The following is a 24,714-nucleotide window of genomic DNA, read 5'->3' on the forward strand; positions in this document are numbered from 1 at the left end:
ATTAATTCCATCGAAGTACTCTTGAAGCGTTGCACTCATCGTTGCTTCACTATAGTTCATCATTCTGCTGAGTTAGCCTAATGGAGTACCTTAAGATCTTACATTTCGAGCACCTCGTTCATTGTTACTGTATTCAAGCCGTATGCTCAAGTGTGAGCAAATTTCATTATAATAACGGATCGCTACGGCGAGACACAGGCCAACCATTACGATAGTAACAACATCTATAAAAAAAATAACGATGGTATATAGGATTCTGTATAGATGCGCTTACCCTGTACAATGTTGAACATTAATCCTTATATCATTTCGACTTCACTCAGTGAACAAAGGATACATCGAACACAGGAGAGTGTCTTTGAAACGATGCAACTTGCAAATGATATATGTAAAGCTATAAAAATTCTGAGTGCGCCGTTATTGTTAGTAATATACATAATATTACGAGGTTTGCTAGCCCTCCTTGATCAGCAGTCACGAAACAGATCTCACCGTGACGATTTCAAGAAACGGCTATATTACGGCAATATGAAATCGCCGTAAGATAATATCTGCTGACGTCAACTATAGTTACGTATTCTTTCTGTGTTGTTAAATTGATGACAAATATCTATAAATTATTAGTTTTCCTACGCGCCGAACAAGCGAGAGCGATAGCTTTCGTGCGCAATCAGATACAAGGTAAAGTTATGATGAAGATGAAACTACATAATTTATTCCGACCCTATTCGTAAAATGGTCTTCGTTTTAGTCATAAGCTCGGATGCCAGTTTATCTCTACGTAGTATTCGCTACAAATCAAAATGCCACGGCATATTTTTTGTGTGCCCGATCGATTCCTGGGCCCCTTCGAAGGGTAACAACCTATTGATCTTTGAAAGGATACAAACACTTACTTATCAATTTGTAGAGGGTTTTTTTTTGTACTGTTAGGTGATATGAACTGCGCTAAGCTGTCGCCTGATCCAGAAACAGTGTTCAATTGTGTCGCCGTATTAGCCAATAGAATCCGTTTGCGTAAATACTGCTAGTCGTCGCGCCCTCTTTTCTACCGAAACGACCAGCATGAAACGCAATAAACATCTTTACAACACAATAAATAAACGTATTTTATATGAGACCAGGACTGATTTCTTGAGGCATGTGTTCGAGTGAATATAAACCAGTATATGCGTAAAGTTTGGATAAAAGCCAGTGCAAGATATTTTATCACCAGTTACTAAACACTACGAGATAATTCGTGCGTTCCTGTTTAAACGAGATCATACCGAATAGCTATTATACGGAAAATTGGTAAACTTGTTGGTGTCTCTTGTTTTTCTGCATTGTGCAGCCATCCACATATGTGAAATATGGCTCAGGATTTAGCATTTATTTCTCCTGTAGCGTGTCACGAGTTTTCCAGATGGCTTACTCCTTATGGCGATCGATCTGGTCCGAAAAGGAAACCAGAAGATCAGGCTGTAGCATTAACAAACGAATGCGAAAATAGCTGCTATGAAGGGAAGAAGCCTTTTCGTGTCTGTAAAAATTTCCAGCCCCACGAAATGAATGACAGACTCGTGCCACTTACGTTCAACTTACGAGCAGTTCCTGTTATTGGCACCATGACAGGATCGCGGTTATCATGAGATTGAAATACGATAGAAGAACATGCACATGTGCGAAAGCGAGCGACGAGCGTTCACTCTAGAGATGGGGCCAAAGGAAAATAAAGGGGAGCAGGCTGAAGGAACGGATGCATGCAGGCCTGAGTAGAAAAAAAGACAGCTTTGATATTTGTTCCTTTTTTTATTTAGATACAACTTAAATTTACGTGTGTTCTTGACGAAATAAAGGACAACTTTAATCTAACCTCGTCACGGCCATTAGCATCATCATTACATTCAGAGCGAGGTTTGTGCTCGCGGCAGACAAAATCAAGCGGAAGTCACGCTTCTTGAATTTGTCACGACACTTCTCTGCGTAATACGGCTGCCTATCTGCGTACGTATATAGAGGCCATGATCAATTGTCCCATTTCTTTATCCTATTTAAATTTTTCTATATATTTACAGTAATCACAATGCTTCGAATATTGCGACGAACTAAGCGAACCAATGTAAAACAGAATAGACACAAAAAGTGTCAATTATTCTACATAAGCAAAATCATCATTTTTTTAATAACATATGTTCGTAAGTATTTTCGTTTTTATGCTTTCTAATTGACCAGGTTTGTCCAGGCGATTGTATTATATATATATGGTTGAGTTATCCGTTTTTATATATATGTTTATAGCTATGATCTGTTTTTTTTTACTCGACATTATTATGCACTTGAGCCATTTTCAAACGATTTTTTTTTCACCTTTACCAATATACTGGAGTAAGGACAGAAGCTGGACAAACTTGAATACAATGTTTTCCACTTTCGAGTAGGACTGAAAGCGACCCCTCGTCCTTCATAACAGGACTCGAATAGCATTTGCTTTCCCTGAAGCTTTCGATCTTGTCGTGTGCCGGCCATAAAGGCTAAATATCGTTTCCGATCGTATCATCCAAAAACAGGCTCTATGCAAACGTGACATTAACGATGAGCGGCCATAAAAACCGACAGCCATAAAAAATACGTACTGATTTACGTTATGAAATCGTTTATCAGGTGATTTACGTCTATGAAAGGTATTGGCATTGGCATACAGCATAGGCTGGATACACATTCGATTATCAAGCGCTAGAGCAATGATGCGGTTGACCATAAAACTACTTTTTAAACAGGGACGAGAAGAGAAATTCATTCTTTTAAACGTATATTAGGGGCAAAATGATGGAATAGGACGGCTGTATTTAACGTTAAATGGGCAGACGTAAATTGAGACAGGTGATTTAAACATAATTGTCTCGTCATTGTCCAACTAAAAGCATTCGGGTCTACTCATGCGTATTGGTCATTGCTCTCCACTAATAATGACGAAAAAAGTAAAAGCGTGAAATGTGTACTTAAATGTAACCCTGTCGAAATTACTAGAAGCGCAGTTATGACAGGCGCTTATAGATACTGGGATGTGATTGAAGAGAGCAATTGCTAGACACCTTACGGCCTGGATTTGAACTCGAAACACAGCCGCAACCAGGACTTTCCTGACATTTGACTACATTGTAAACAGATACATCTAGCCTGTGCATAGATTTAACCCGTAGCTAGTTGGCAGGTTTCTTCTGCGATTTAGAGAGTCGCTACGGCATTGGCCACTCGATGTATAGTAGTTTGTATCAAGGAAAACAATTTTCCCCAGACGGATACACCGTTTTACTATTGTTATACACAACGGAATAAAGTGGTCGTCACGAGACGGTGCCCTGAGCGATGCACGCCCATCAACGGCTGTAGGTGCATGCACGACATCTCCTCATCCAGCAGACTTGGACCTACCTTTGACACCGGCCACATGACACACACGTTGGATTACCACTTCCGGGCATATGACTCTATCCTCGAACGTAGCTATCCACCAGTCATGATGGTTTTTGGCAGCCCAACGCGTTACATACAATGCAATACGCCGTGTGTCCGCAGAGTGGCGAATTTGTTCGACTCTATGTGTTGCAGGCCCTGTTCAACAAGCAAGAATACCAAAGTTGTGAACATTACGATGCAAACAGGCTTACATGCATCTGTACACACACAGTTCGCTATGGCACGTGCCATTAGCTCGGCAAGTGTGCGACCATCCCATCTCCCGCATCCGATTCAAGGCCTTACGGCAATAGACAAAGCGGAAAGCAGAGAGGCCGCAGTGATGAACGGTTCCGGTTCGAGCGCCCTTCCATTAGACCTGAGTTAGTAATGTTCTAGCCAGTTTTTACAAGTCTAGAAAAACCTAGCGCATTGCCAAATTAGAGACTGGCCGAACGAGATTTAGCGTTAGCAAGCCTTTTTTCAGTGATTGCTAATGAATAATCATAGCATAACATAACCATGAACCTATGTTAGTTGATCTTTTTCTTCTATAAGATCGTATGAATTGTGTTAAACTGATATGGCGAATCTTTATTTGGAGGCGAGATGTTGTCTGTTGCTGAACTAACTTTCTGTTACACGACAAAGAGTTAGGAAAGAAACTCACATAAATTGTAAAATGTTTTAGGCATACGTTTCATCAGCTCAATCGAATATCCTTGTTCCTAACGTGACGTGAACGTTACAAATAATGAAATGAAGTTGTACTTCAACTTCAAGAAACTATTCAGCGTACGAGCGGCATTTAGCTTAATTACTAATAACAAGAGCTAGTTTGTCTAGCAGGTTCTAACTTAAACAGCAGCTCCTCACATTTGTTCCATAGGTAAACTGTCTTCTAGTCTATTGCAGAAACAACTAACAGTCATATACGTATATAACTGGAGGTCACTGGTCGAGATTGGGACAGTTCATTTTTTACCTTACTGAGAGTATTTGCCACACTTCTAAGATAGCTAAAAATCGCGGCGCTTCTCGAGCTGAGACTGGTTAACTGAGCCCCTATATATGTTCATGCTGAGGTGCGACGGGTTCTCTACCTTCTACAGAGTGAGTCCATTAGCTAGCGCGTGCAGCCAATACAGCGTATGGCCAACAGAACGATCAGAATAGGGATGAGATCGTAATATATGGGTACTATGGCCCCAAACAGGCCAGCGTCGCACCATGATACCCTCCAATGTCTTTATGCTTCCCAATGGCCAGGCCAATTCTAATGCAGGCTACCGTAACGTGTAGAAATAAATATCATAGTTAGCTAGTATGAAACACGTGGCATGTTTCGCTATATTCGCGACGTGAAGAATAAACAATCTTGCCAGTATATTAAATTATGCACACATATATGTCCATCCAAGGGAGCACTGTACAACTTTATGGTCAGGCTGAATATATGATTTACTTACAATGTGGAAATCACATAGGGGCCAATATATAATCTACCTATAGGAAAAGGAGAACTAGTTTATAGGCACACAACGCTGTCCTTAAATTGTGCTTGTGTACCAAAGTAAAGGACCATCGCTAGCCATTGAAGTATCACGCCAAGTGAGTTCATTTTAATAAATGTAGACACGCACAGATGTGTGCGATGGATGTCGCTTTGTTTAGTTGTTGTTTTACTTTTATTTAGTAAAGTGGTTTCACTTAATTCAATATGTATATGTTTCCATACACGTTTTGCCAATATTTAGTGTTAGTCTTCTTCTGAGGGAATCTGCAGCATCATCTCGCGAAGTATATATCCCTCTCCTCAGGTTTATCCTTCAAGCAGGCTGCCAGATAAACAATGTTTCACGAGTAGTTAAAATTATCCGAGAGCTTCATATTTGTCTGACACGCTTTGTATCGGCCGTCTGTTGGCCGGATGTGACCAAAACGTAGTAGCCTCGCGCCTTTTGACATGCAAATTTAAGGTCAGCTGTGAAGCTACTAGTCAGAAAATAGGTACAAGCACTTCGCTTGACGTTGGCTTCAACAATGAAGTAATTAATTTTACCATTGAAAGGCGTTTTACTTTATCTCTCGAGGTTACGCTTCGTGCGAAAATGGCATAGCACATACGGGAGAATCTTACAGACGCGTGACACTTCAAAGAAAAGTCGTGGACATATTAGAAAGAAATGACACCTTCAAAATGAAAAAGAGCAACTTAACCCGATACAAGTTTGAATAACTTCCTTACTTAATATACCTTAAGCAGACTTTGTCTTCGCTAAACATCTACGGCGCGTCAGTGCCCCCAAACGCCATAAGCAACGTTGGAATAAGATTCGACGCCTTACTGCGGTCTAAAATGACCCACAAAATACGTCTGAATTCGTTCTCACCTCTTAATTTGACCTATTCATATCGGAATGACTAAACATTTGCTGCACCGCTCTGTATACATTGAAAATAAAAAACTGCAAAAAAAAACCAGTTCGAGATACCATAGATTGTCCAACGTCTTTTTTGTTATTATTTTTATTATAAATGACACACGACATTTGTGCTACTTGCCTTCACCAAGTGTCTTACCTTTATTCGACACGCTGCTTCTTAGAGTCGGTAGTTGGACATAATTGCAGTAACGCCCTAAAAATCGAAAGGAACATAAATAATATTGACTTAACGAGATCATTGACTAAATTGAATTACGAAAGCTGATCATGGGCACTGTAGCTATTAGATAATCAAAAGTGGCTTGTTTAATAAATAACTTTATTATTCGATTAAAGTGCATGTACAAAAACGCGTAAAATTCGAAAAAAAAAAACAGCGATAGTCAATAGCAACAAATGTTCATGTTGTCTTAGGGGCCCAGTTAAACTTACGGTTTCCTTCCAGAATGAAGGCTGTTCAGAGTGATCGATTTTCTATTGACTTCGCAACCGTCACAATGTTGACTAAAAAACAATAGATGATGAAGAAGTCGACTTGTGAAGCAAGGCAGGTTACGTTCAGCATACTCGTTTCAGGAAAAACCTCTTTCTAGGTTGTGGCAGGGCCTAACCTAAGTAACAAAATTAAGGAATGAGTGGTTCCAAGGGAAGGAACCGAAATTGTCCTATAAGAGATTGCATACAGTTTTTGGAAATGAGACGATTTTCGCAATTTGTCCCATACTTACACTCAGCTATTGACATAGAACAAATGTCACGCAAGAACCTTTATTATTAAAATTTTATGATCGTTATTATTTCCATTTCGGTGTATTAATTATAATCGCTGACGGCTGTAGCGCGAAATGGTGATCATTTGTAAGGTTCGACTTCACGGCAGAGTAGCTGGCCGATTTGTTACGGTACTATTCCGCGCTCGGGGAACAGTTTCTACAGTTTAACTTTAAAGTTATCTATACCTTTTGTGCTAATTGTATCGACGATAGATGCTATCACCGATGTTACTATCGCGAAAAATTATGGAACGGTATTTATTTCGCCGATTTAGATCTTTTTGTCAGCCCTCAAAATTTCGTTCAACGAGAGTTGCCCCTGTGATACTATATTTGCTTCAGCAGCGATGCCCGAGTGATTTTTCCCGGAAGACCGGTTAATTTTTGTGGAATAGCGTTAGCCGATGATGAGCCAGTCGAACGAATGAGTATCACAGGCATCGGTCATTTACCATGTATCTGAGGTGAGCAGACGCTGCTACCCAAAAATGCCGCCGGTACCAAGAAGCATTCGAGGATTAGATAGACACTCCTAGCACAGACACGACACGTCGGCGCGTCCATTTCCCTTCAAATCGAGCTCAACTTTTGCCCAGGCTGACCGAAACTGTAACGGAAGAAACCACAGTGACAATACCCCAAGCAAAAATTGCCGCAGAAGAAAATGAATTGCTGAGCAAATACTGTATATATAATAATGTTTACTATTATCATGTTAGTTACGTTCGTAAAAAACAATTCGTAAAGCAATATATAGTTTCGATCTGATGGTATACTACACAGGAAATCCTGCACTGGACAAATTTTACCTACCGCTATACCAGCCGACTGTGCCGTCAACGACGTTTAATATATTAATTGAATAATACTTAGTTGAGAATCTACTGATATGCTTTCTTTCGATATTATGGGTCTGTTAGATTTGGTTATAATGATATGTGAAGATAGAACTACTACAAAGGTAATCGTTTTTAACATGGCTATTATTGATACAGCGCACCTATTCTTGATAATATTACGGGGCAAAAGTTCGTTTTATCATTGTGAGGTACTCACTTCATCTAGGGGGATACCATTTTATCCGGCTTTAGCAGATAAGAATCGAACTCCGGACCCGTACGTGGTCTAATAAGTTCAGCGATCAGCCGCAGTAGTTGCCGGCGTCTTTTCTACTAAATTGACGTTTTATAAAGGGACGCTGAGTTTAAAATCGAATACAAATATTTGGATAGGTTTTGCCGATACGGACCACGATCTGATGTTTTCCGTATAAATAGCCTTTACTGATCTATGATTTGATCAAACTCGTACGACGAAAGCTTATTTCATCCGTTTATTTATATGATGAACGCCTATTTAAAAACGATTACCATTCAAATACAGATAGACTAATGTTAATAAAATTTTTCTTTCGATCGTATCGTTCGGCGAGGGGTCAGCTTGACACTGAATTTTTCTTGAGCAGGTGGGATGCATCTGGGGTAATGACAACAGTTGACTGGAATCAGAAGCGATAGTTCGCGCATCCGATGACAAAACCTACTAGCATTTTCAGAATAGGCACTTTTCAGTGGCGGAATTAATTTTTATGTATTTCACACACGTTCGGTAATCGTCAGCTGCTCATCGACTGCTCAATCCTCCCGTCCACTAAAGACAGAAATCAACAGCGTTCGTTTAAGCGGATAATTTTTTTTGGGGATTTTGTGTTTTTATCGTATATAGCTAAATATATCGTATCGTATCGTATCGTATATACTTGATGACCTTAAATACGTTTGTTCAAATTGTGGTATCACCTTTATACATGTAACGCATGTCGCATGTCGCACATGTCGGCTAGGGCCCTCAGATGACTAACAACGCTACCAGAAACAATTAACTGTACAATTTTGCCAGTATTGACCGTAATCTCTCGTAAGAGCCAAAAGTCGTAGGGGCTGCTCTGCTGTGATTCTTCTCCATGGAGCTTCGATGTCAATCAGACTATCGGGGACAAAAATACTTTTTATTTCCCGACTTTTCCTGCAGCGTACAAAAGGTACAAACAATTATGTATCATCTATCGTACCGATAACTAAGAACTTTACATTCTACATTTCCAAATGTTTTATTGTCTCAAACAAAAAATGCTCTGTAGAGCATATAGCAAGTATCTCGTACCTGAAAGGTACCATTAGGACTTTGTCTATCCCCTGTGGAAACTTCAAGTGTTTTAGCGAGCACCATTACGCCGGTTGGTAGTGCTTCTTGCCCAAACTGGAACTAATTGCCATGATGCATTGGCCATACATGCATTTTGCTTGATCATAGCGCAATGAGTATCATATCGTTCTCTCTGACGTTTACCAACGTCAACGCTAACCCAGAAACGTTGTTTGATTCAGCAACGTCTTTTACTTATCTGCAGTGAAACGTTAGGCAAGAAGAAGCGGAATATAATATGTCGCCATGTGGCGCTAGGCATCGATCACTGATCGTGTAGGACATCCATTAAATATGCCTAACAAACAACCCGGTTGACTCTTCACACCGAATCCGGCGTGAATATTTGTGAAAAAAAAATAATTTACACTAATCAGTGATGTATTTACAGTTAAAGCTGAGTCATTCTATGAAACAAGCCACACACAGTCGATCCACATAGGGCTTATTAATACGGGACTTCAACAACGAGATATTGTTTGCATTGGTTACAAGGAGACCGCGCTTTAACGTCTCGCGGTTCGTCTAGAAGCTACGATGTATATATAGACAGGTAAATTGGTCGAATCCACAAAGCTGTCTAACTATAGTTAGGGCAGTGGATATGATTAACAGCATACATGAAGCGAAGGGGTTAGTTGTAGTCGGCATCTACCAGCAGATCGATCAAACAGATCACCGTTGACCTATTGTAACCGATAATTCGGTTCTCATCTCGATAATACGTCGGCGCTCGATAGAAATAATTGCGTTTCTATACGAGGCGCGGGAATACCCGGTTGAATCAAATAATGGACGCGTCAACAAAACATTTGGCATAAATTACTGTCTTGACCAAACGGCTGAACTTGTCTCCTCTCCGCAATCACCGTACCGATAGGTGCGAGCGACAAGTATTATTACTGCGGATCGATGACAGCCGATCGTCTACGTAAAAGCTAAATGGGAGACAAAAGAAGAACGGTGTGCTCAAGAAGCCAATTTTAGTCTTAAACAGCCTGTTGTCAAACATAGCCATTGACGAACTCTCTCTTTACCAGCTTTCCGCCTTTTCGCACAAATAACGTTTTAGGGGAAAATCAATGAAGGTCATCTATTCGTTTCCTTGGTTTGGAACAACGACGCCAACGAACCGAGTTAAGCTAAGCATAAGCCCGAATAAATCCTAAAATAGCGGAAAAGTATCACTGATGGAAAAAGAAATGTGCCTTTAGTGTGTGTATAATTTTAGCGGGTATATTGTTGTGCTGCCATTTCACACATATGCACACTATGTGTGCCTGACCTGCTATTTCACATTTGCGTGTAACGTACCTTTGCAGGTTGAAGCTTTGATCGAAAGGAGCTCAGCTGCCGGTAGGTAATGTGGCGAGGAAACGCTTATAGCGGCCTCGTCCTTTTTTACGGAACAATGAACTCAGTTATCCTAGTTGACCTACGAATTCATTTAATCATATCATGAACTTCACTTGGACGCTCTATTTTTAACAGGTCTGAACTATTTATTATTCTCCATCGGCGAAATAGAAAACGCTGTAAGATATGTCGCTCGAAGAAGCATCCTAACATTTCTGTTATAGTTGTTTTTCTAAGTTTTCGAAAAAAAGAAAAAGAAAAAGACATCCTGACTCAGAATGCTCATTGTATTATTCCAGCTTTGAGCTGACATTCTTGGGGTTTAGAAATAACTAATCCCTGCATAATATAGTTTATTTTCAACTTTATCTGTCAGCGATACCGTTTGTTACTGCTTCATAAACCGGCAATAACAAACAGATAATCTAGCGAAAATCAATCGTCTATATTGTATACGCTATCATTTTCCTGATCTCATATTTATCTAATGGGTAATTATTATTTTGATTTACAGATTCGGTTCGCTCTGTGTTATCCTATAGCATAGTGTCCAGCACTAAACGCCAATGGCTAATAGCGGCAGGACGTTTCGAGGAAAATTGGTCCACATCTATGGCCAAAATTGAATTGGCTCTTAATATCCAATTGCAACTCCGTATTTCGTCTCTCTTTGATAATGTACGAAGTAGTCCTATAGCTATAATTTAGACTGTTTTTTTGTTTTTGACTAAAACTTCCATCTCTAATCGTAACGTCTCTTTTTCGCTCAAATGCACATTTTTCTTATGGTCTTATGGTCCGCATGTCTCAAGTCTAAAGGTTACTGCGTTCAGTTGAAAAATGACAAAGTAAAAATGCTGTCGAGGTACTGATTCACTAACGATTCTGTTTTTATAATATCAAATCGTTCCGTGGCTCGTTTTACCATAAACAAAAACAATACAATAAATAGTTGTTTGCAAACATAGTTTCGAAGATCAGCATCGAACGAACGTATACAAGTCCCATTTTACTACGTTTAATAGATAAAAAGCGATTTTTCTTCATAATACTATTGTATTTTTTCGGTGCGCGTTGGGTCTAAGTTTCAGCGATTGTCTTCGTTCGAGTCCAACGGGGGACAGCTTATGCTAACGACGGCTTAGATAATGAAGTCGACGCGTCGGCCGAGATTGAGAGTGGTATCTCATATAATACGGACCTCGGCGTTGAATAAACATAAGACATACAGCCAGGCAGATCTGAGGATTCGTCCATATATCATTATCATATATAACGATAACAACTATATATCACTCTGTGTTCGGTTCCACGGACGCTACCCGACTGGCTAAGCGACCCTGGTGTCGTAGAGAGGCGCACGGAGCTCGATCACAATTGAATGGTGAGAAGTGTTTGTTATTGAAACGTACATACTGTCATCGTCGACAGAATCATAATTGTCGTAACTCTTTGCAGAATATGTACACTGTATAGTCTTTAGCATATCCGCATTGGCCACCATGCAATTTCTACGTGAACGACTAGCGACAAGTACGGCCCCATCCAACCCTTAGCGGTAGCCCGAATCCGTACGGGCCGCAGGTAGGTAAAAGATGACGATCATAACGACCATGATCATGGACGATGGCGTTGAACGAATGTAAACTGTATGGCGTCGGTGGGGCTGTCTATTTACTATACCCTGCCTGTCTTCTAATCGGTTCTGCTGCCATCGCCAGCGTTACCGTTACGGTACGATAGTGACACTGTCGGCGTCGCTCCCGTCGTCGCACGAATGGCATAGACCGTCAGTGGTGCGAAAGTCGTTGATGAACGATAACGTTTCGAAGCTCGTTTCGTCGTGCATGTAGAGTTGTCGTGCGGTGTGCGCAGCGAATTTTGCACGGTCCGCTATCTACCGTTTCACGAGTACTGTTGTCGTCAGTACGGTGAAGCAGAAATAGTAAACGACAAGTAAAACACAGAAGTAATAAGTGTGTAGGTACTATGGCGTTTATAGTTCACGTTACAGATCAGTAAGATGATGCGCAGTATCTATTTTTATATAGTATAACTATTAGAAATACACGTATGTATTGGCGTATCCCGATTGACGCCTAGTCTATCAGCATCGGCTTCAAGGCTGTACACATGTGTGAATATGTACCTACATGTATTTGTCTTTATACCGTTGGGCTATAGACCGTAGCTTTCAAAATAAGGGTATAGTCAGTAAGCGTGTCTATCAGAGCGATCGACTAACTGAAGGACATGTTCAATCACATCGAATTTGTGATTATAGATAACATTTGTTATCGGTGATAGGGTTCTAATTTGTTGACACGGAATCAGGTAAATCAATTGATTCAACATTGTTCTAATGTCATTAGTGATAGATATAACTGCGTACATCAACTCTAACAACGACGATAATAGGCCAAGGAGACTGACCTTGTTGACAGGTAGTAAAATGGCAAACCTCTGATGTAAACCGTTAATGTACACAAGTTCTTGATGAAGTACTATGTTGAAACGATGATCTGTAGTACCAATAGATTTCATTATAGCATAATATGGTTCTCAACATATATCCGGTGTTCTTTTTTCGGAACTGCCCTTAAACCTATGTATGTTCCTTTTAAACTAGCCATTTACAAATATAGATCAATCTATTTCCTAATAGATTTTGATAGAAACATTGAGCCGGATGGCATTGTGTAGGTAACTCTTTGCTTAACGTAATAGAGACGACGGCTTTTCAGTTGATTGATCAGACGCTACTAATTTTAATTATAAAATTATATAATTATAGTAAAAGTACCTTATATAATAGAATAGAAATAAAAATGTGTAGCAGGTAGTAACTACGATATTACCTGATAGCGAGAATTTTTTGTAGACTGGCCGATTATGGCCATAGCATTCAGTGTGGCCTTAATTTATCTTTCATTATATCGAATAAACCTTAAGCGCTAAATCATATATTAACATGAATGAAATAAGCGTAGTTTATGGCCGTTTTTATTTCGTTAGTTGTTATTGAATGCCAATATACATATTACATGTGTATATACGATGCAGATATTTTCTCGTCTGCGTGCACCGATATACAGTAAGCTTATATAAAACACAGTTATTAGCGATAGAAAATCCTGTTGCAGATAATATACGTCAGGTTGACAGGCGTAGTTGGTAAAAACCTGTTTCTCCTAACTGCGTCACAATTTAGGACAAAGCAGGAACTATAGATATACACTTAATGGCTACGTTGGTTTCTAATTCAATATTGATCTGTATTCAGACATATGAAGCTCTTGGCAACGATATGCAAAGATAAAGTTATTAACATGATAACTATCTACAACGGTTAATCAATATGTATTAAATACATATGTAAGTTACGAACACAAGCGAACTTATAACGTTGATTCGAATCTGAATTATGCCACAGAGCAACATGTGGCATTGTTTAGGGAGTCAAGTGAATGAATTGCCCGTCGTGAAATGCAATCGCCCGTCGAGTGTACGTAACGTCGGGACGTAATATGGGTTCGACGGGAGGTTCTGCGCATGTTGCGCCATTTTGATTTTCTATTCTTCTTCATGATTACGGGACCTCTTTAAATATACAGGGTTATTTGCTCATCTTTTAATGGGCAAAGGGGCTAGCCGGTTTATTCGACCAGTTGAAGTTTAGATCACGTACTTTTATCATATTTTTTTTTTGTTTTCTCATCAATATCCGCGCATTTAGTATGTACGTTTGCACATTTGGCTATCCCTGCTAACTCCCGGTAGCGTAGAATCCCGAAGACAGCGACAGGGGACTTTTAACCATCCAACAACATCTCTATATATACATTTAACTGATAATTCAATGCGCGAAATGTACGTGATATGTATGTATGTATGCCCTATTCTATTGCTGAATTAAATCACTAAAAAAAACGGTGCAAAGAACAATATATAAAAAAAAAATAACGAAATAATGAGTACTTTCCTCTCTATGTCCATATCGCCCTTAAAATTGAGCTGTAAGTAATTATGAATGGTCGAACAGTGAAGAAGTCTTCAAAACGAAGTTGTCCATGCTTAACTTCCCTATCGTTCTGCGATGGAAACAATACAGTCATTCATTTTCGACACCCGCTAGTAACAATTGATACATAAATATGTCCATCGTGTTGTGACTATTTGTTACCATAGATGTCTCTTACATTAAATATCGTCTTCTCCATTTCTATCAAAGACACCTTTTTTCGTTAGCTTATCGGACTACGTTATCTGTTATTTTCTTATATATATATATATATATTATATGTTATACCTTTTATATTATCTTGTTGTGCGTTCTGCAAAAGCAGTCATCTTCAAAAAGGCAAAATGGGCACAAATTAAAGGGGCCACCCAAGCTTCGCAAGTGTTAGACGGCTTGCACTGTTAGCCCATGTAATGTTGCATCTTATAAGGCTCACTGATAAGGGCAACTTCTCATTATCATTTAGTATTAGATAAAGTTACTAAGGGTACGTTATTATGTAAGTTAGTAATGGATAATTATAGGGATTCTGTTGATGGATAACGATCATATCGCTTTGTGTTGTACATACAGACGCGCTGAAAAATGCCATATTAGTTTAAGGATTATTAAAAATGTTGTTGGTCGTAGGTAGTCCCAGAGTGAATGTGCAAAGTTACGCACACTTAGATGCCCTACGGGTAACTTTATATTTAAAGAAGTATAGTTCTAAGGCGCTGTCAGAAACGTATATAATAGCTACGAATTCGCTTAAACTGTAGTAGTCTTAAAAGCAGGCTGCGATAGGATGAACACACTTAGTAAGAAAATGCCGTTTAAGCCTTTGAAATTACATTACTCTTTATAAGCTTTGAAACAGTTGACGGTGCGCGGAAATCAAATACGAATACGGTGACGTTCAATTATAGTAAATTACGTTAGAATAATGTTTTGAAATTCAAAAATAAGTGGATCGCCATAGAAACCGGTCAGTGTTTGGTACTAATACATTTTTAACGAAGCCATTTTTGCCAATAAAAGGAGCTCAGCTAGATTAATAATAGAAACTGTCCATACGTCTTTAGGATCGGAGTCGGCGTACTTGAAGTGTCAGTGTAGTAGATATAGCCACATATGCCAATAGGAGGCCTCCTTTTGACAGTGACAAAAGGAGCTTCAGCGCGGCATACGCTCGAGGCTCGTTAGTAACCTGTACGGATCGAAGATTTAACTTCAGCTTATTCGAGCATCAGCTTCTCCGATGCCAAAACCTCAAATAGCGCTTCAGGAACAGATTTAATACTATTATAGAGAAGCATATAAATTAGGCCCCGTTGTCAAACGAATTATTTTTCAGTAAATCAATGCAAAATATAACCCGTTGAACGCGAAGCGTATACATTTGTTGAGTGCACGCACGTTCGCTTGATGGATGTCTAAAAATGGCAGCGGAAAAAGGAAACTTTTCTTCGAATCGATTAAGTACACGCCGTATTTCATCACAGGCGGTTATCACCATCGAAGTTATTATGGTTGTCATTTGATTGGGGCCACTCGGAGTCTGAGGCAACATTATGTAGATACCATAGGAACTATGTATACTACCTACAAAGTCTGTTGCAGACTGTAGATAGTGTGGCGTTGAGCACACGGTAACAAAACTGTTAGCAGTAACTACTAATTAAAATTAATGAAAAAGCAGTTGCCCAACTTTAAAAGTGATCGACTAGAAACATCCTTTAACCGATGCTGGCACACACTGTAAGATTCACACATTGTATAGGTGCCGTAAAACAGATTAATGTCAAACTGTGACCGGTCGGCCAAAGACCGACCATTTAATGACACATAGGAATGAATGGATCGCAGTCCTGAACATTGAGTCTAGCACGCCAATTCGTCTGCGTTCAAACTTTTCGTGGAGTTCACCGAATCGAGCTCGCATAATATATCTTCGTTAGTCTTTACCTTGTGATATTTTCTGCGTGGTGTAGGTTTTGCTCCTATTTCTCGCTTTTACTTACTCACTGAGGGTGTATTGCACGCATTCACTGTATTGTCTGTTTATAACAAGAAGCAGAAACATATTAAAAGTGATAGGGCAGTCGAGACAGATTGAACTTAGAACCAAAGTAAGGACAAGCACAAATCCACGCCTTAGCCTTAATGTCGCGAATCCGGTATCCAATATGCTCTAATGATTACTTTCCTATATTCCCCTTGCTCTCTCCTATAGTTCCAGTCATTCTGTTCTTTTTAAAACAGAAAATGCACACACATATTCTACATACAACGATCTATAGGCGAACACTTACACGTTTCTATATCGTTGGTCCAATGGGAATATTACCATATAATCATATTTGCATTTATAGCGTCTCTTTTAGCCGTAAGCGTAGCGACACCAACAATTCGTTTGTAATCGAAAAAGAAAACGGGTCATAAGTGATTACAATGTAATAGAGAGATTGACCGCAACGTTTCCTACCATTATTATTATTGAAATTTGCTCTCAGACCATTACGAACAGGCCCAGATACGCTGTATGTAAATAAGAGGGATTTCTACGAACTGGCCACTCAGGGATGATGGTGATAATAATAATGATGGTTGTTTTTCTATCGCTCACCTTTTCGCTATTTATACAGCTTCGAAATTCAGCTACCTTTCCGTAATTACTCATCACAGATTGTAGCAACAACGAACAAAAAAACAAGTAATCGGTCAGGTTTGCAGTGCGACGATACTTCGCCTGTACTAGAAAAAACATCAAAGCACAGCACTTGGATTTCTTCTTGTGACCGGCAAAGACTGATGTCGTTCGCGATAATAAGAACGATGATGTTGATGACGACAATCATAATAACATTTGCGCTCAGCGGGTTAGTAGTGTGACGTCATGCATGCATGCATGCATGCATGCACGTATGCGCCGTTCGAACAAATAATCGTTTAGCTATAAGAATCGACCGACGAACAGTTGTCATCAGCGCTGCGAATCCGTTACAGAGAAACAACTACCTACCACGTGATGTTGGTAACTGCGTGCATTTTGAATTTTAGCCACGGCTCTGACGACGTGCACATATAATTGGCCATGCAAAAGACTGAACGACCGAAGTAAACAGATGATAATAGAAAGCAACTGTTGAGGAAACTGAAATTTTGAATTTTTCTTTTCAGCTGTAATGTTGATCCGATGACCGGCTGGATTTTCACTGCTGCCCACCGTTTCCTGCCGGTTCAATGAAACTACTCCACGAAACTATACTTCGAGTAGTACTTATTTACTATACACACGTGGGCCGATGTCCTACTTATCATCAGACACAATTGACCTGGGTTCCATTGACATGCGCAAGCGCATCGGAACGAATTCCGCCGAATGAAACCTTCGCATCAACATGGCGTGCGCTCACACCCATTTGGCTGTACTACGCCACAGGTAATTTCTGAGCCGGATTGCGCAGATTAATCATTAATGGGAATAGTTTCAAACAGTGTTTTTCTTTCTGTGAAAGATTCAAAAGGCACGCAAAGCTGCCATAGTTTAAAAATTTGATTTTCAAATACATACAATTTTATACTTGCTACCTGCCTAAAATGCTTATAGTACGATCGGACAAAAGTATCTCACCTATTTTGAATATGATAATGTAGGTAGATTGTCTAGTTTATGCTGACAAATTCGCGTTTTTTATGTATGATATATCTGATATAACCTGAGTCGAGCAGCACATTAATGAAATGGCCAAAGAAACCCTATATTTCGATAGCAAACTAATGCTAAACGAAGGAATCTGCCTGTATCTAATGGAAAAGCGAATCCGGTAAAATCGATTGCAAACAGGATTCGTCACTCTGATGACGCAGCGAAAGCCATTGCTCCAATATAGTGTTATATAGTCTGCTACGCTATTCTTACCATTGTGTGCGCAAGCTGACCATAAGAATAATGTAAAGCGGAGTGCGTGGAACACATCAAATCGTCAGGCACAGTCGATAAAATAGATAAGTGTTCCGCGAATGACCAATAATATGTATAGCTCCCTCTCAGCCCGTCCCCTTGAACACTGTTTATTTTTGAAAAATGTCACCAGTAAACCGCCGTAAACCGCTTACTCATAGCTGACTCAACCACATTAATGAGTTCGAGGAAAAGTTCACACTAATTCCTTGGCTGTAAGAAACACTGGATATGTACACACATATAATAACAGGTGCGACTAATGGGGTTAGTACGTCGTTCTGACTCAGCCATGATTATTTGTTTAACAATATTTTTCCATTACACAAAGTGCATAAAACTCAATCTATTGGTTTAATGGAACAGCTCGGTGTGTGTGAAGCTTTGAAGCCCTTTGAACAGACCTAGAAAAATTGATACGCTCATTACAACCCTATTCATTAAGAATGGCGTTCTGCTAATAAAGTTGGGCAGCCCCTTGTATGCGTAGGTTAGAAAGTTACCGTTTCGGAATCCATTGCAGCCGTGCGGCATGGACTTACGATGACGGCGAACACGCGTTGAAGCAGCTCTCCGTAAGGAATTGATCCTACCTTCAGAAGTACACTGGTAACTCTGATGACCATTTGTTGTATTACGAAGTAGGAGACGTACTATATAGCATCATACCGACTGAACGTGGATGCATAAAACTATTGATCTATTAGTTGGTACTGCTCAACTTCTTCAGCGTTTCCTAGGATCATGACTAATTCCGAAAATTTACGTGTTTCATCTACGACGAGTATATTTCCCCTCGTATATAACGCTTGCCTTATATTTATCTCTCCAGCGACGCACCGACCTTATGACTGAACAGATAGAACTACTAATAACTCGAAATCCTATAAGCGACCTGTAAAAAATTTCGAAAAGTTAAATTTTCCAAAAAAAATATATATTTATATATCGGATGCATTAAATGCTAACGTTTCTTACTGTTTTTAGAGCATACCACTTGCGAAACTACGTATCATTACATAACGCGCACCTCTCAGTTAGTCTTGTCACCGTGTGAATATTACCAATTGCCAAATAAAATTGAACTCAATTACCAAGAACGAACTAACAATGGAGATTTCTCATACAGAACAGAAGGTAGTTAGAAAGATACACTCATGTCTGATAATGGAGGGTCGGATGTTTCTATCCTCAGAGGTGTGCCAGCCGAGGTAAGTGGTGGCTACAATTAAAATCCTTTTCATTTTTCTGTATCTGGCATTTCAAATATTTAGCTTTTTCAAAATTTATATCAGTATATACCCGCAATCGATATTACGATATTAACTCGTTTCTATCTTATCGATAATGTTATATGCGCCGATCCTGGCCGTACTTATCGCACACATACAAACAGAATTACAGAGCTACATAACAGTAGATGGATGCGACACATCTGTTTGATTTTTAAGGTTAATTTGCCCTGCCCATATATCATTAGGAATAATTACAAATTTTTTTTTCTTACAAAATACAAAATTATAACGTGACAGGAGTGTTGTGTCATACTGTGTTACTTCGATACCATGTTTTTCCGCGTTCGTACTCAATATTACTTGCATACGGCTGGTCATCGCCTACTAGCGGACATTCGTAAAGCTCTAGGTAAACAACAGACGATTACTTGATAATCTGTTGGTAACAAGGGGCAAAGCCCAGACATGTGATTCGCCTTATTCTAAATCGCCCCCACATACCCGTTGCACGCTACTAAAAAATGGCGGCGATGACATTGACAATGGAACAGATGAGAAAATCATAGGTAATTAGATCACGATATTGTTATTATGCTTATCAGAATATACCGGTCTAAATCCTCAACTATCGTAAAAGGAGACCCGAGCTCATATTGAAAAATATAACTGATTCCATCAAACGTGTTTTCCATCAAATAAAGCCATTGTGAAACTTCTATATAATGAAGCAGTACAGATATTTTCCTCAGTTGCTAAGATCGGTGCGTAAAAACAGAGTACATGGCAAAACAAACGACGAAAATCTCGCTATTAGAAATAAAATTAAATTTCAGTCAAACTGGGCCTCAAGCAGTAGGAACAACAACCACATTCACTAAGCACAAGCTTTAACAAATACACTGAACTCTATCGGTGAATATTGGCGGCTCGTTTACCGGGTTGACAAATGATCTACTAAATGAAAAATATTGTAAGCCAGCCCTAGGGGATTATAATACTGCTTATATATAAAAATGTATACAATATCGTTTCGCCTAATTAAGGATAAGCATCGTTCGTGTACTGAAGTAGTTCCTCTCGAGAGAAATTACAGCCTGCGTACATTAACGTATCTTGGAAAGTGTAGACCTTAGCCGCTCGACTATTTTCATTTTCAACTCTGCTTCCAAGGTCGTACTTTTTTCACGAACATTATATTTGGAAACTTCATTTTGTTTATAATCGTCTGGAGCAACAAAATTCTATAGCAAATCAAAACGCTAGCTCTAGATATGCGCTTTTTCATAGGTGAATTCAATGCTTTATCTGAAAAGGAAATTAAATCCTAAAAAATTATGCAAAGCTTTAAAAAGAATAACCAAAAGCCAGAAACACTTCCAAGCATAATTAAAAAAAAAAAATATATAATATATATATATATATATTTAAGAAATATGGATAAACACGTATTTAATTTTTAAGTAAATCAACGTATCATAAAGAAAATTTGGAGTCTATCATAACATAACAGATTTGCAATTGTTCCACCTAACTTAAGCATCACTTAGGCAAGATCTATATGTCGAATCCTATCATCTTGTATGCGCTCCGAGGAACAACGGACGGATACAATTCGTGTGAAAGATAAACTGATGATTTTTATTAGAATAATATTACAATGGATCTTTTCCAACGGTTGTTTAAATAGGATACCGTGTCAAACGAGATGCCCTTTACCCTATTCGCTGTGCAATTCGTCATGGTAATAGTGCACGTCGTAGCAATGCTATTATGACGAGCACGCAATCAGGTTTTTTCACGCTAAATCTAACTAATCAATCTCAGCGTCATGGTTACCGTGACACATGGTCATTACGCCCTTTTATAGCTAGGTTGAAGAAATCGCAGAAGAGCTCAGCGACACCCACCTTTGTCAAACCTTCTAGTAGATAGAAATCTTCCGATCTACGCCAAAGAGGTAATGATAAGAACACCATAGAAACAACTGAAAACGTTGAATCACATTAATCATATGGGATAGCACTCATTTTAATGCGCATTGTATATTGAGCTTCTTTTATTCAAATAAAGGAAAAAAAAAATAGCCAACGGATGAGCAGCTCTACAATTAGGTGAAAACGCACTGAAGAGCGAAGCACAAAGGGCAAACAAATTTGTTTGAATTTAAATACGCGTATCTAAATAGACGATGTCAAACAGGGAAATAGCATTGGAAACGAGTAGATAGAACGGCGTATATAGCGAGCGTGTTCGCATCAACGATTTACCTAATTATGTTACAAACAAAAATAAATGAATAAAAGATTCATTCGTTAGACACAGTAGAGCTAATGTCCATAGGTTCACAAGCATTGAACACCAGAGTTTCTAATTGACTATCCAGCCGAAAAACGGTATGCAGAAGCAGTGAACTTCATCATCGCTTCACAACTTCTGTCGAGTACCATTACCACTGAAGCCATGGCATGTTCGCGACGAAAAGCACCGGGATAACAAACAAAAGCGTCGTTTGGTGATGAGAGAATCTTTATTTCTCCTAATATATATAGAAAGTAGCTATGGGCTTATTGGTTGGTACGCCCACATCGCTATATTTAAATTACCAAAAATTTGACGGTTACATCGGCGTGTCAGTAGGGAACAACAGATCTGTTGGTAATCTTTTTTGGCGGGTCCTCCTTACGCCAATGATATCGCCGCAGAATGCGCCTTTTTTTGCCTTTACTTCCTAGAAGTCCTCATAACTGCTTTAACGGACAACTATGCATGCAGCTAGCTTTTACAGACGATCAAGGGTTTATACGCCAGTAATCCGATTGGCAGTGATGCACGGATGATGTACGACCAAGAATGATATGAAACGAAATTGCGATCTAATATATCATCTAGTCGCAATTATCCATTGGTGAATGTATTATAGAAGTTTTTTTAATTTTTTTCTTATATATATGTATATTTAGCACGTTACTATGCAAATATAAGCATACAAATCTCGAACGGCGACTTCAGGCCCGTTTAGAAACGATGGTTTTATTGTGGGAGCTTATGTTTATGTGACCATTTTAGCTTCGAAGCGATGCGAGCACCGATTCGAAGCACCTACTTTCGACTGCTTGACACCCAGGTTAATTAGCTCGTTTACTGACAACATAATATCATTTAGGTCAACCAAGATAGAGATAACGTCTCACAATCTACAGTGAGTTAACAGGCGGAGTTTTAGTTAATGACACAATTTGGTTTCATTTCCAGCCAAAGGAAACATGATAATACAGTTGTTTTACTGTTACTTCCTCAAATACACATTTCCCCATTTGCTAGTCACTAATTTTTTTTAACCAGTTTTCGCTTTATTTTTGCGATTCGTAATTGACGTAGAGTCAAAGATCTTCGCCAAAAAAAAACAGTTGCGCTTATACGGCATAGTCAAATTAGAATATGGTGAAGAACCTAATAACGTCAAATCAACACGTTCCGATTGGCCTTTTCGACTGCGGCCAGCAACAGCGGACTGCGACAGACAATTAACTATAGGTACACGCACTACTGGACACGTTGCCACCTAAAAGGGACTTTTTTTATATAAAAATATAGACATTAGTATAGCTAAATAGGTCACTGTCGTTTCGATGGCAGTTCTTCATCTCGCTAGTAAATGATGACGTCCTAGTAGATTTGAAGAGGACGATGTTGATGTGTTACGAACGCTCTTCATACGTAAACAGTACAGAATTAACACTGATCTGTGTTCCACGGGGAAGAACGGGGGGTTCTTTTTCTTTTGGCCATCCCTATCTAGCAGCGACTTTTCAGACTAATACAATTATTGGTATCTAGAGGATAAAACATGTTTTGCACCAGTCTATTTCGTTTGCCCAAAAGTGAGCATTTCATGAAGCCACATAGCACGTACAAACAAACGCTGATGTCGGCTATTGATTTCTAGATCTAATATTACCCTTTTACTTAGCTTTATCTACGCGGTTATTGACGATGACGATACAATGACGAGATCTCATGCAGTTAACTACTGCTTTGTCGATACCTTTCGACCTTGGACATAGTGTTCCGTTCATCAAAAGCTGCACGTGATTGTGACGGGGTAGCCGTACCACTCTCTGCCTAACCTATCTCTGCAACTGCGAGACAAAGAAGGTTCCTCCCGACGTCAGCTTGGATATAATCAATGCAGCAAAAAGTGCTACCTACCACTGGCCGTATAGCCACCATTCTCTACCAGCATGAAAAGACAGAATGGACTCACTCACTCGTTCATTTTGTTCTCTCATGAAATATATTCGATTCAAACATTGACAAAATAGGGTGAGCAAGAGGTTGAGAACTGGTAGTATTTTGAGCCAAATTCGGTGGAGTAGAGGAAAGTACTGCGTATAAGCTGCTCGACCAACATAAACCTAAATGATTTATGTGTTGATAGAGGGATGGGCGTATTAACGTAACGGTTTCCAATTGACTTCGCGCTGATGGTCGCGTAACACGAAACGCTTGATAGCAGGATTGAAATTCGTGGTCCATATTCATAGTGGAAGGTAAGGTTAGGTACTATGCATTCAAAAATGTAAGGCAACCACAAACCAGCAAACTGTCTACTGAAGCGGATTAGCTGAAATGTATCTTGTCGACGATAAAGTAAGACATACTACGGAAAAGACTGAAAATAGTACACTTTTCTTGGGCAATCGAGCTGGCTGTACACGTCAAGCTGATTAGGTTAGGCAGTTCATCTAAGGGACACTAGGTGATCTAGGTTAGAACCCAGGCATAGACAGGCTTCGTCTCATGCTGGGAATGTTACGGGGCGCACTCTAATAAAGGCGGATAACAAATGACAACAAAAAGGTAGCCTAAGTGTGAGATCTCATCGTAGCCTATGTTGTTAAATTTGAGGTCGCCTCTTGTTGAACTGAGACAGATATGGGTGCACTGCAATGGTAATTGTCGTTCGACTTGTACTGCATGTTTCTTTCTTCACACTGTAATTGATCAAAGATAAATTCAATTAAGCGTAAGGCTGAGTATAAAACTCCATGTGTATGAAAATAGGAGCATGTACCGCCACGTCGCCACGGAACTGAGTCCAACCAGGCCAATAGTTATCTCCCCAAATATCTACCATGACCAGTGGCAACAATAGACATCTGCTTCTAAACGTAACCGTTAATCATCCACGAAATGATTTCACCACAATTGGAAACTAGATATAAATTAAAACGACCTTTGCTCGCTCTATTCAAGAGCGTGAGCATTCGCTGCGATCTGTTATTGCCAATAT

The 24,714-nt window shown here is 39.4% G+C and overlaps 1 protein-coding gene and 1 long non-coding RNA gene across 9 annotated transcripts; one reads left to right on the plus strand and one right to left on the minus strand.

Annotated features, from left to right (window-relative positions):
* Positions 1-938: 938 nt before the first annotated feature.
* On the minus strand, positions 939-17,120 carry LOC111272459 (uncharacterized). 7 transcript variants are annotated; one of them, XR_015315742.1, is made up of 5 exons: positions 16,849-17,098; positions 8,458-8,683; positions 6,318-7,265; positions 6,022-6,078; positions 939-3,594 (listed from the first exon to the last, which is right to left on the minus strand). XR_015315742.1 is itself a non-coding variant. In XM_086973285.1 (5 exons), the coding sequence occupies exons 3-5, from the start codon at positions 7,220-7,222 to the stop codon at positions 3,392-3,394; spliced, it is 372 nt and encodes a 123-aa protein (XP_086829411.1). In that variant the 5' UTR covers positions 7,223-7,265; positions 8,458-8,683; positions 16,849-17,091; the 3' UTR covers positions 939-3,391. The 7 variants fall into 7 exon arrangements, 3 of the variants coding, with proteins under 3 accessions (XP_086829411.1, XP_086829412.1, XP_086829413.1); XM_086973285.1 differs by having other exon boundaries at positions 7,111-7,265; positions 16,849-17,091; XR_015315743.1 differs by lacking the exon at positions 939-3,594 and having other exon boundaries at positions 4,296-6,078; positions 6,318-6,496; positions 7,111-7,265; positions 16,849-17,087.
* A 96-nt stretch (positions 17,121-17,216) lies between these two features.
* LOC111272460 (uncharacterized) lies at positions 17,217-20,154 on the plus strand. Of its 2 annotated transcripts, XR_002687527.2 has the most exons (3): positions 17,217-17,252; positions 17,403-17,664; positions 18,710-20,154. It is a non-coding gene; the product is annotated as an uncharacterized LOC111272460 (long non-coding RNA). The 2 variants fall into 2 exon arrangements; XR_002687526.2 differs by lacking the exon at positions 17,217-17,252 and having other exon boundaries at positions 17,259-17,664.
* The last annotated feature ends 4,560 nt before the right edge of the window (positions 20,155-24,714 follow it).

Source organism: Varroa jacobsoni, unplaced genomic scaffold (genome assembly GCF_002532875.2).
Source record: "Varroa jacobsoni isolate VJ856 unplaced genomic scaffold, vjacob_1.0 contig02310, whole genome shotgun sequence".
Lineage (NCBI taxonomy): Eukaryota > Metazoa > Arthropoda > Arachnida > Mesostigmata > Varroidae > Varroa > Varroa jacobsoni.

Coding starts and splice junctions, on each gene's coding strand:
- LOC111272459 (XM_086973285.1), bottom strand. CDS start 7,222: ATGGACGCGCCGACGTGTCGTGTCTGTGCTAGGAGTGTCTATCTAATC. Junction 6,079..7,110: donor CTGCTCACCTCAGATACATG/GTAAATGACCGA, acceptor TTCGATTTTTAG/GGCGTTACTGCAATTATGTC. Junction 3,595..6,021: donor AAGCAGCGTGTCGAATAAAG/GTAAGACACTTG, acceptor CTTGTTGAACAG/GGCCTGCAACACATAGAGTC.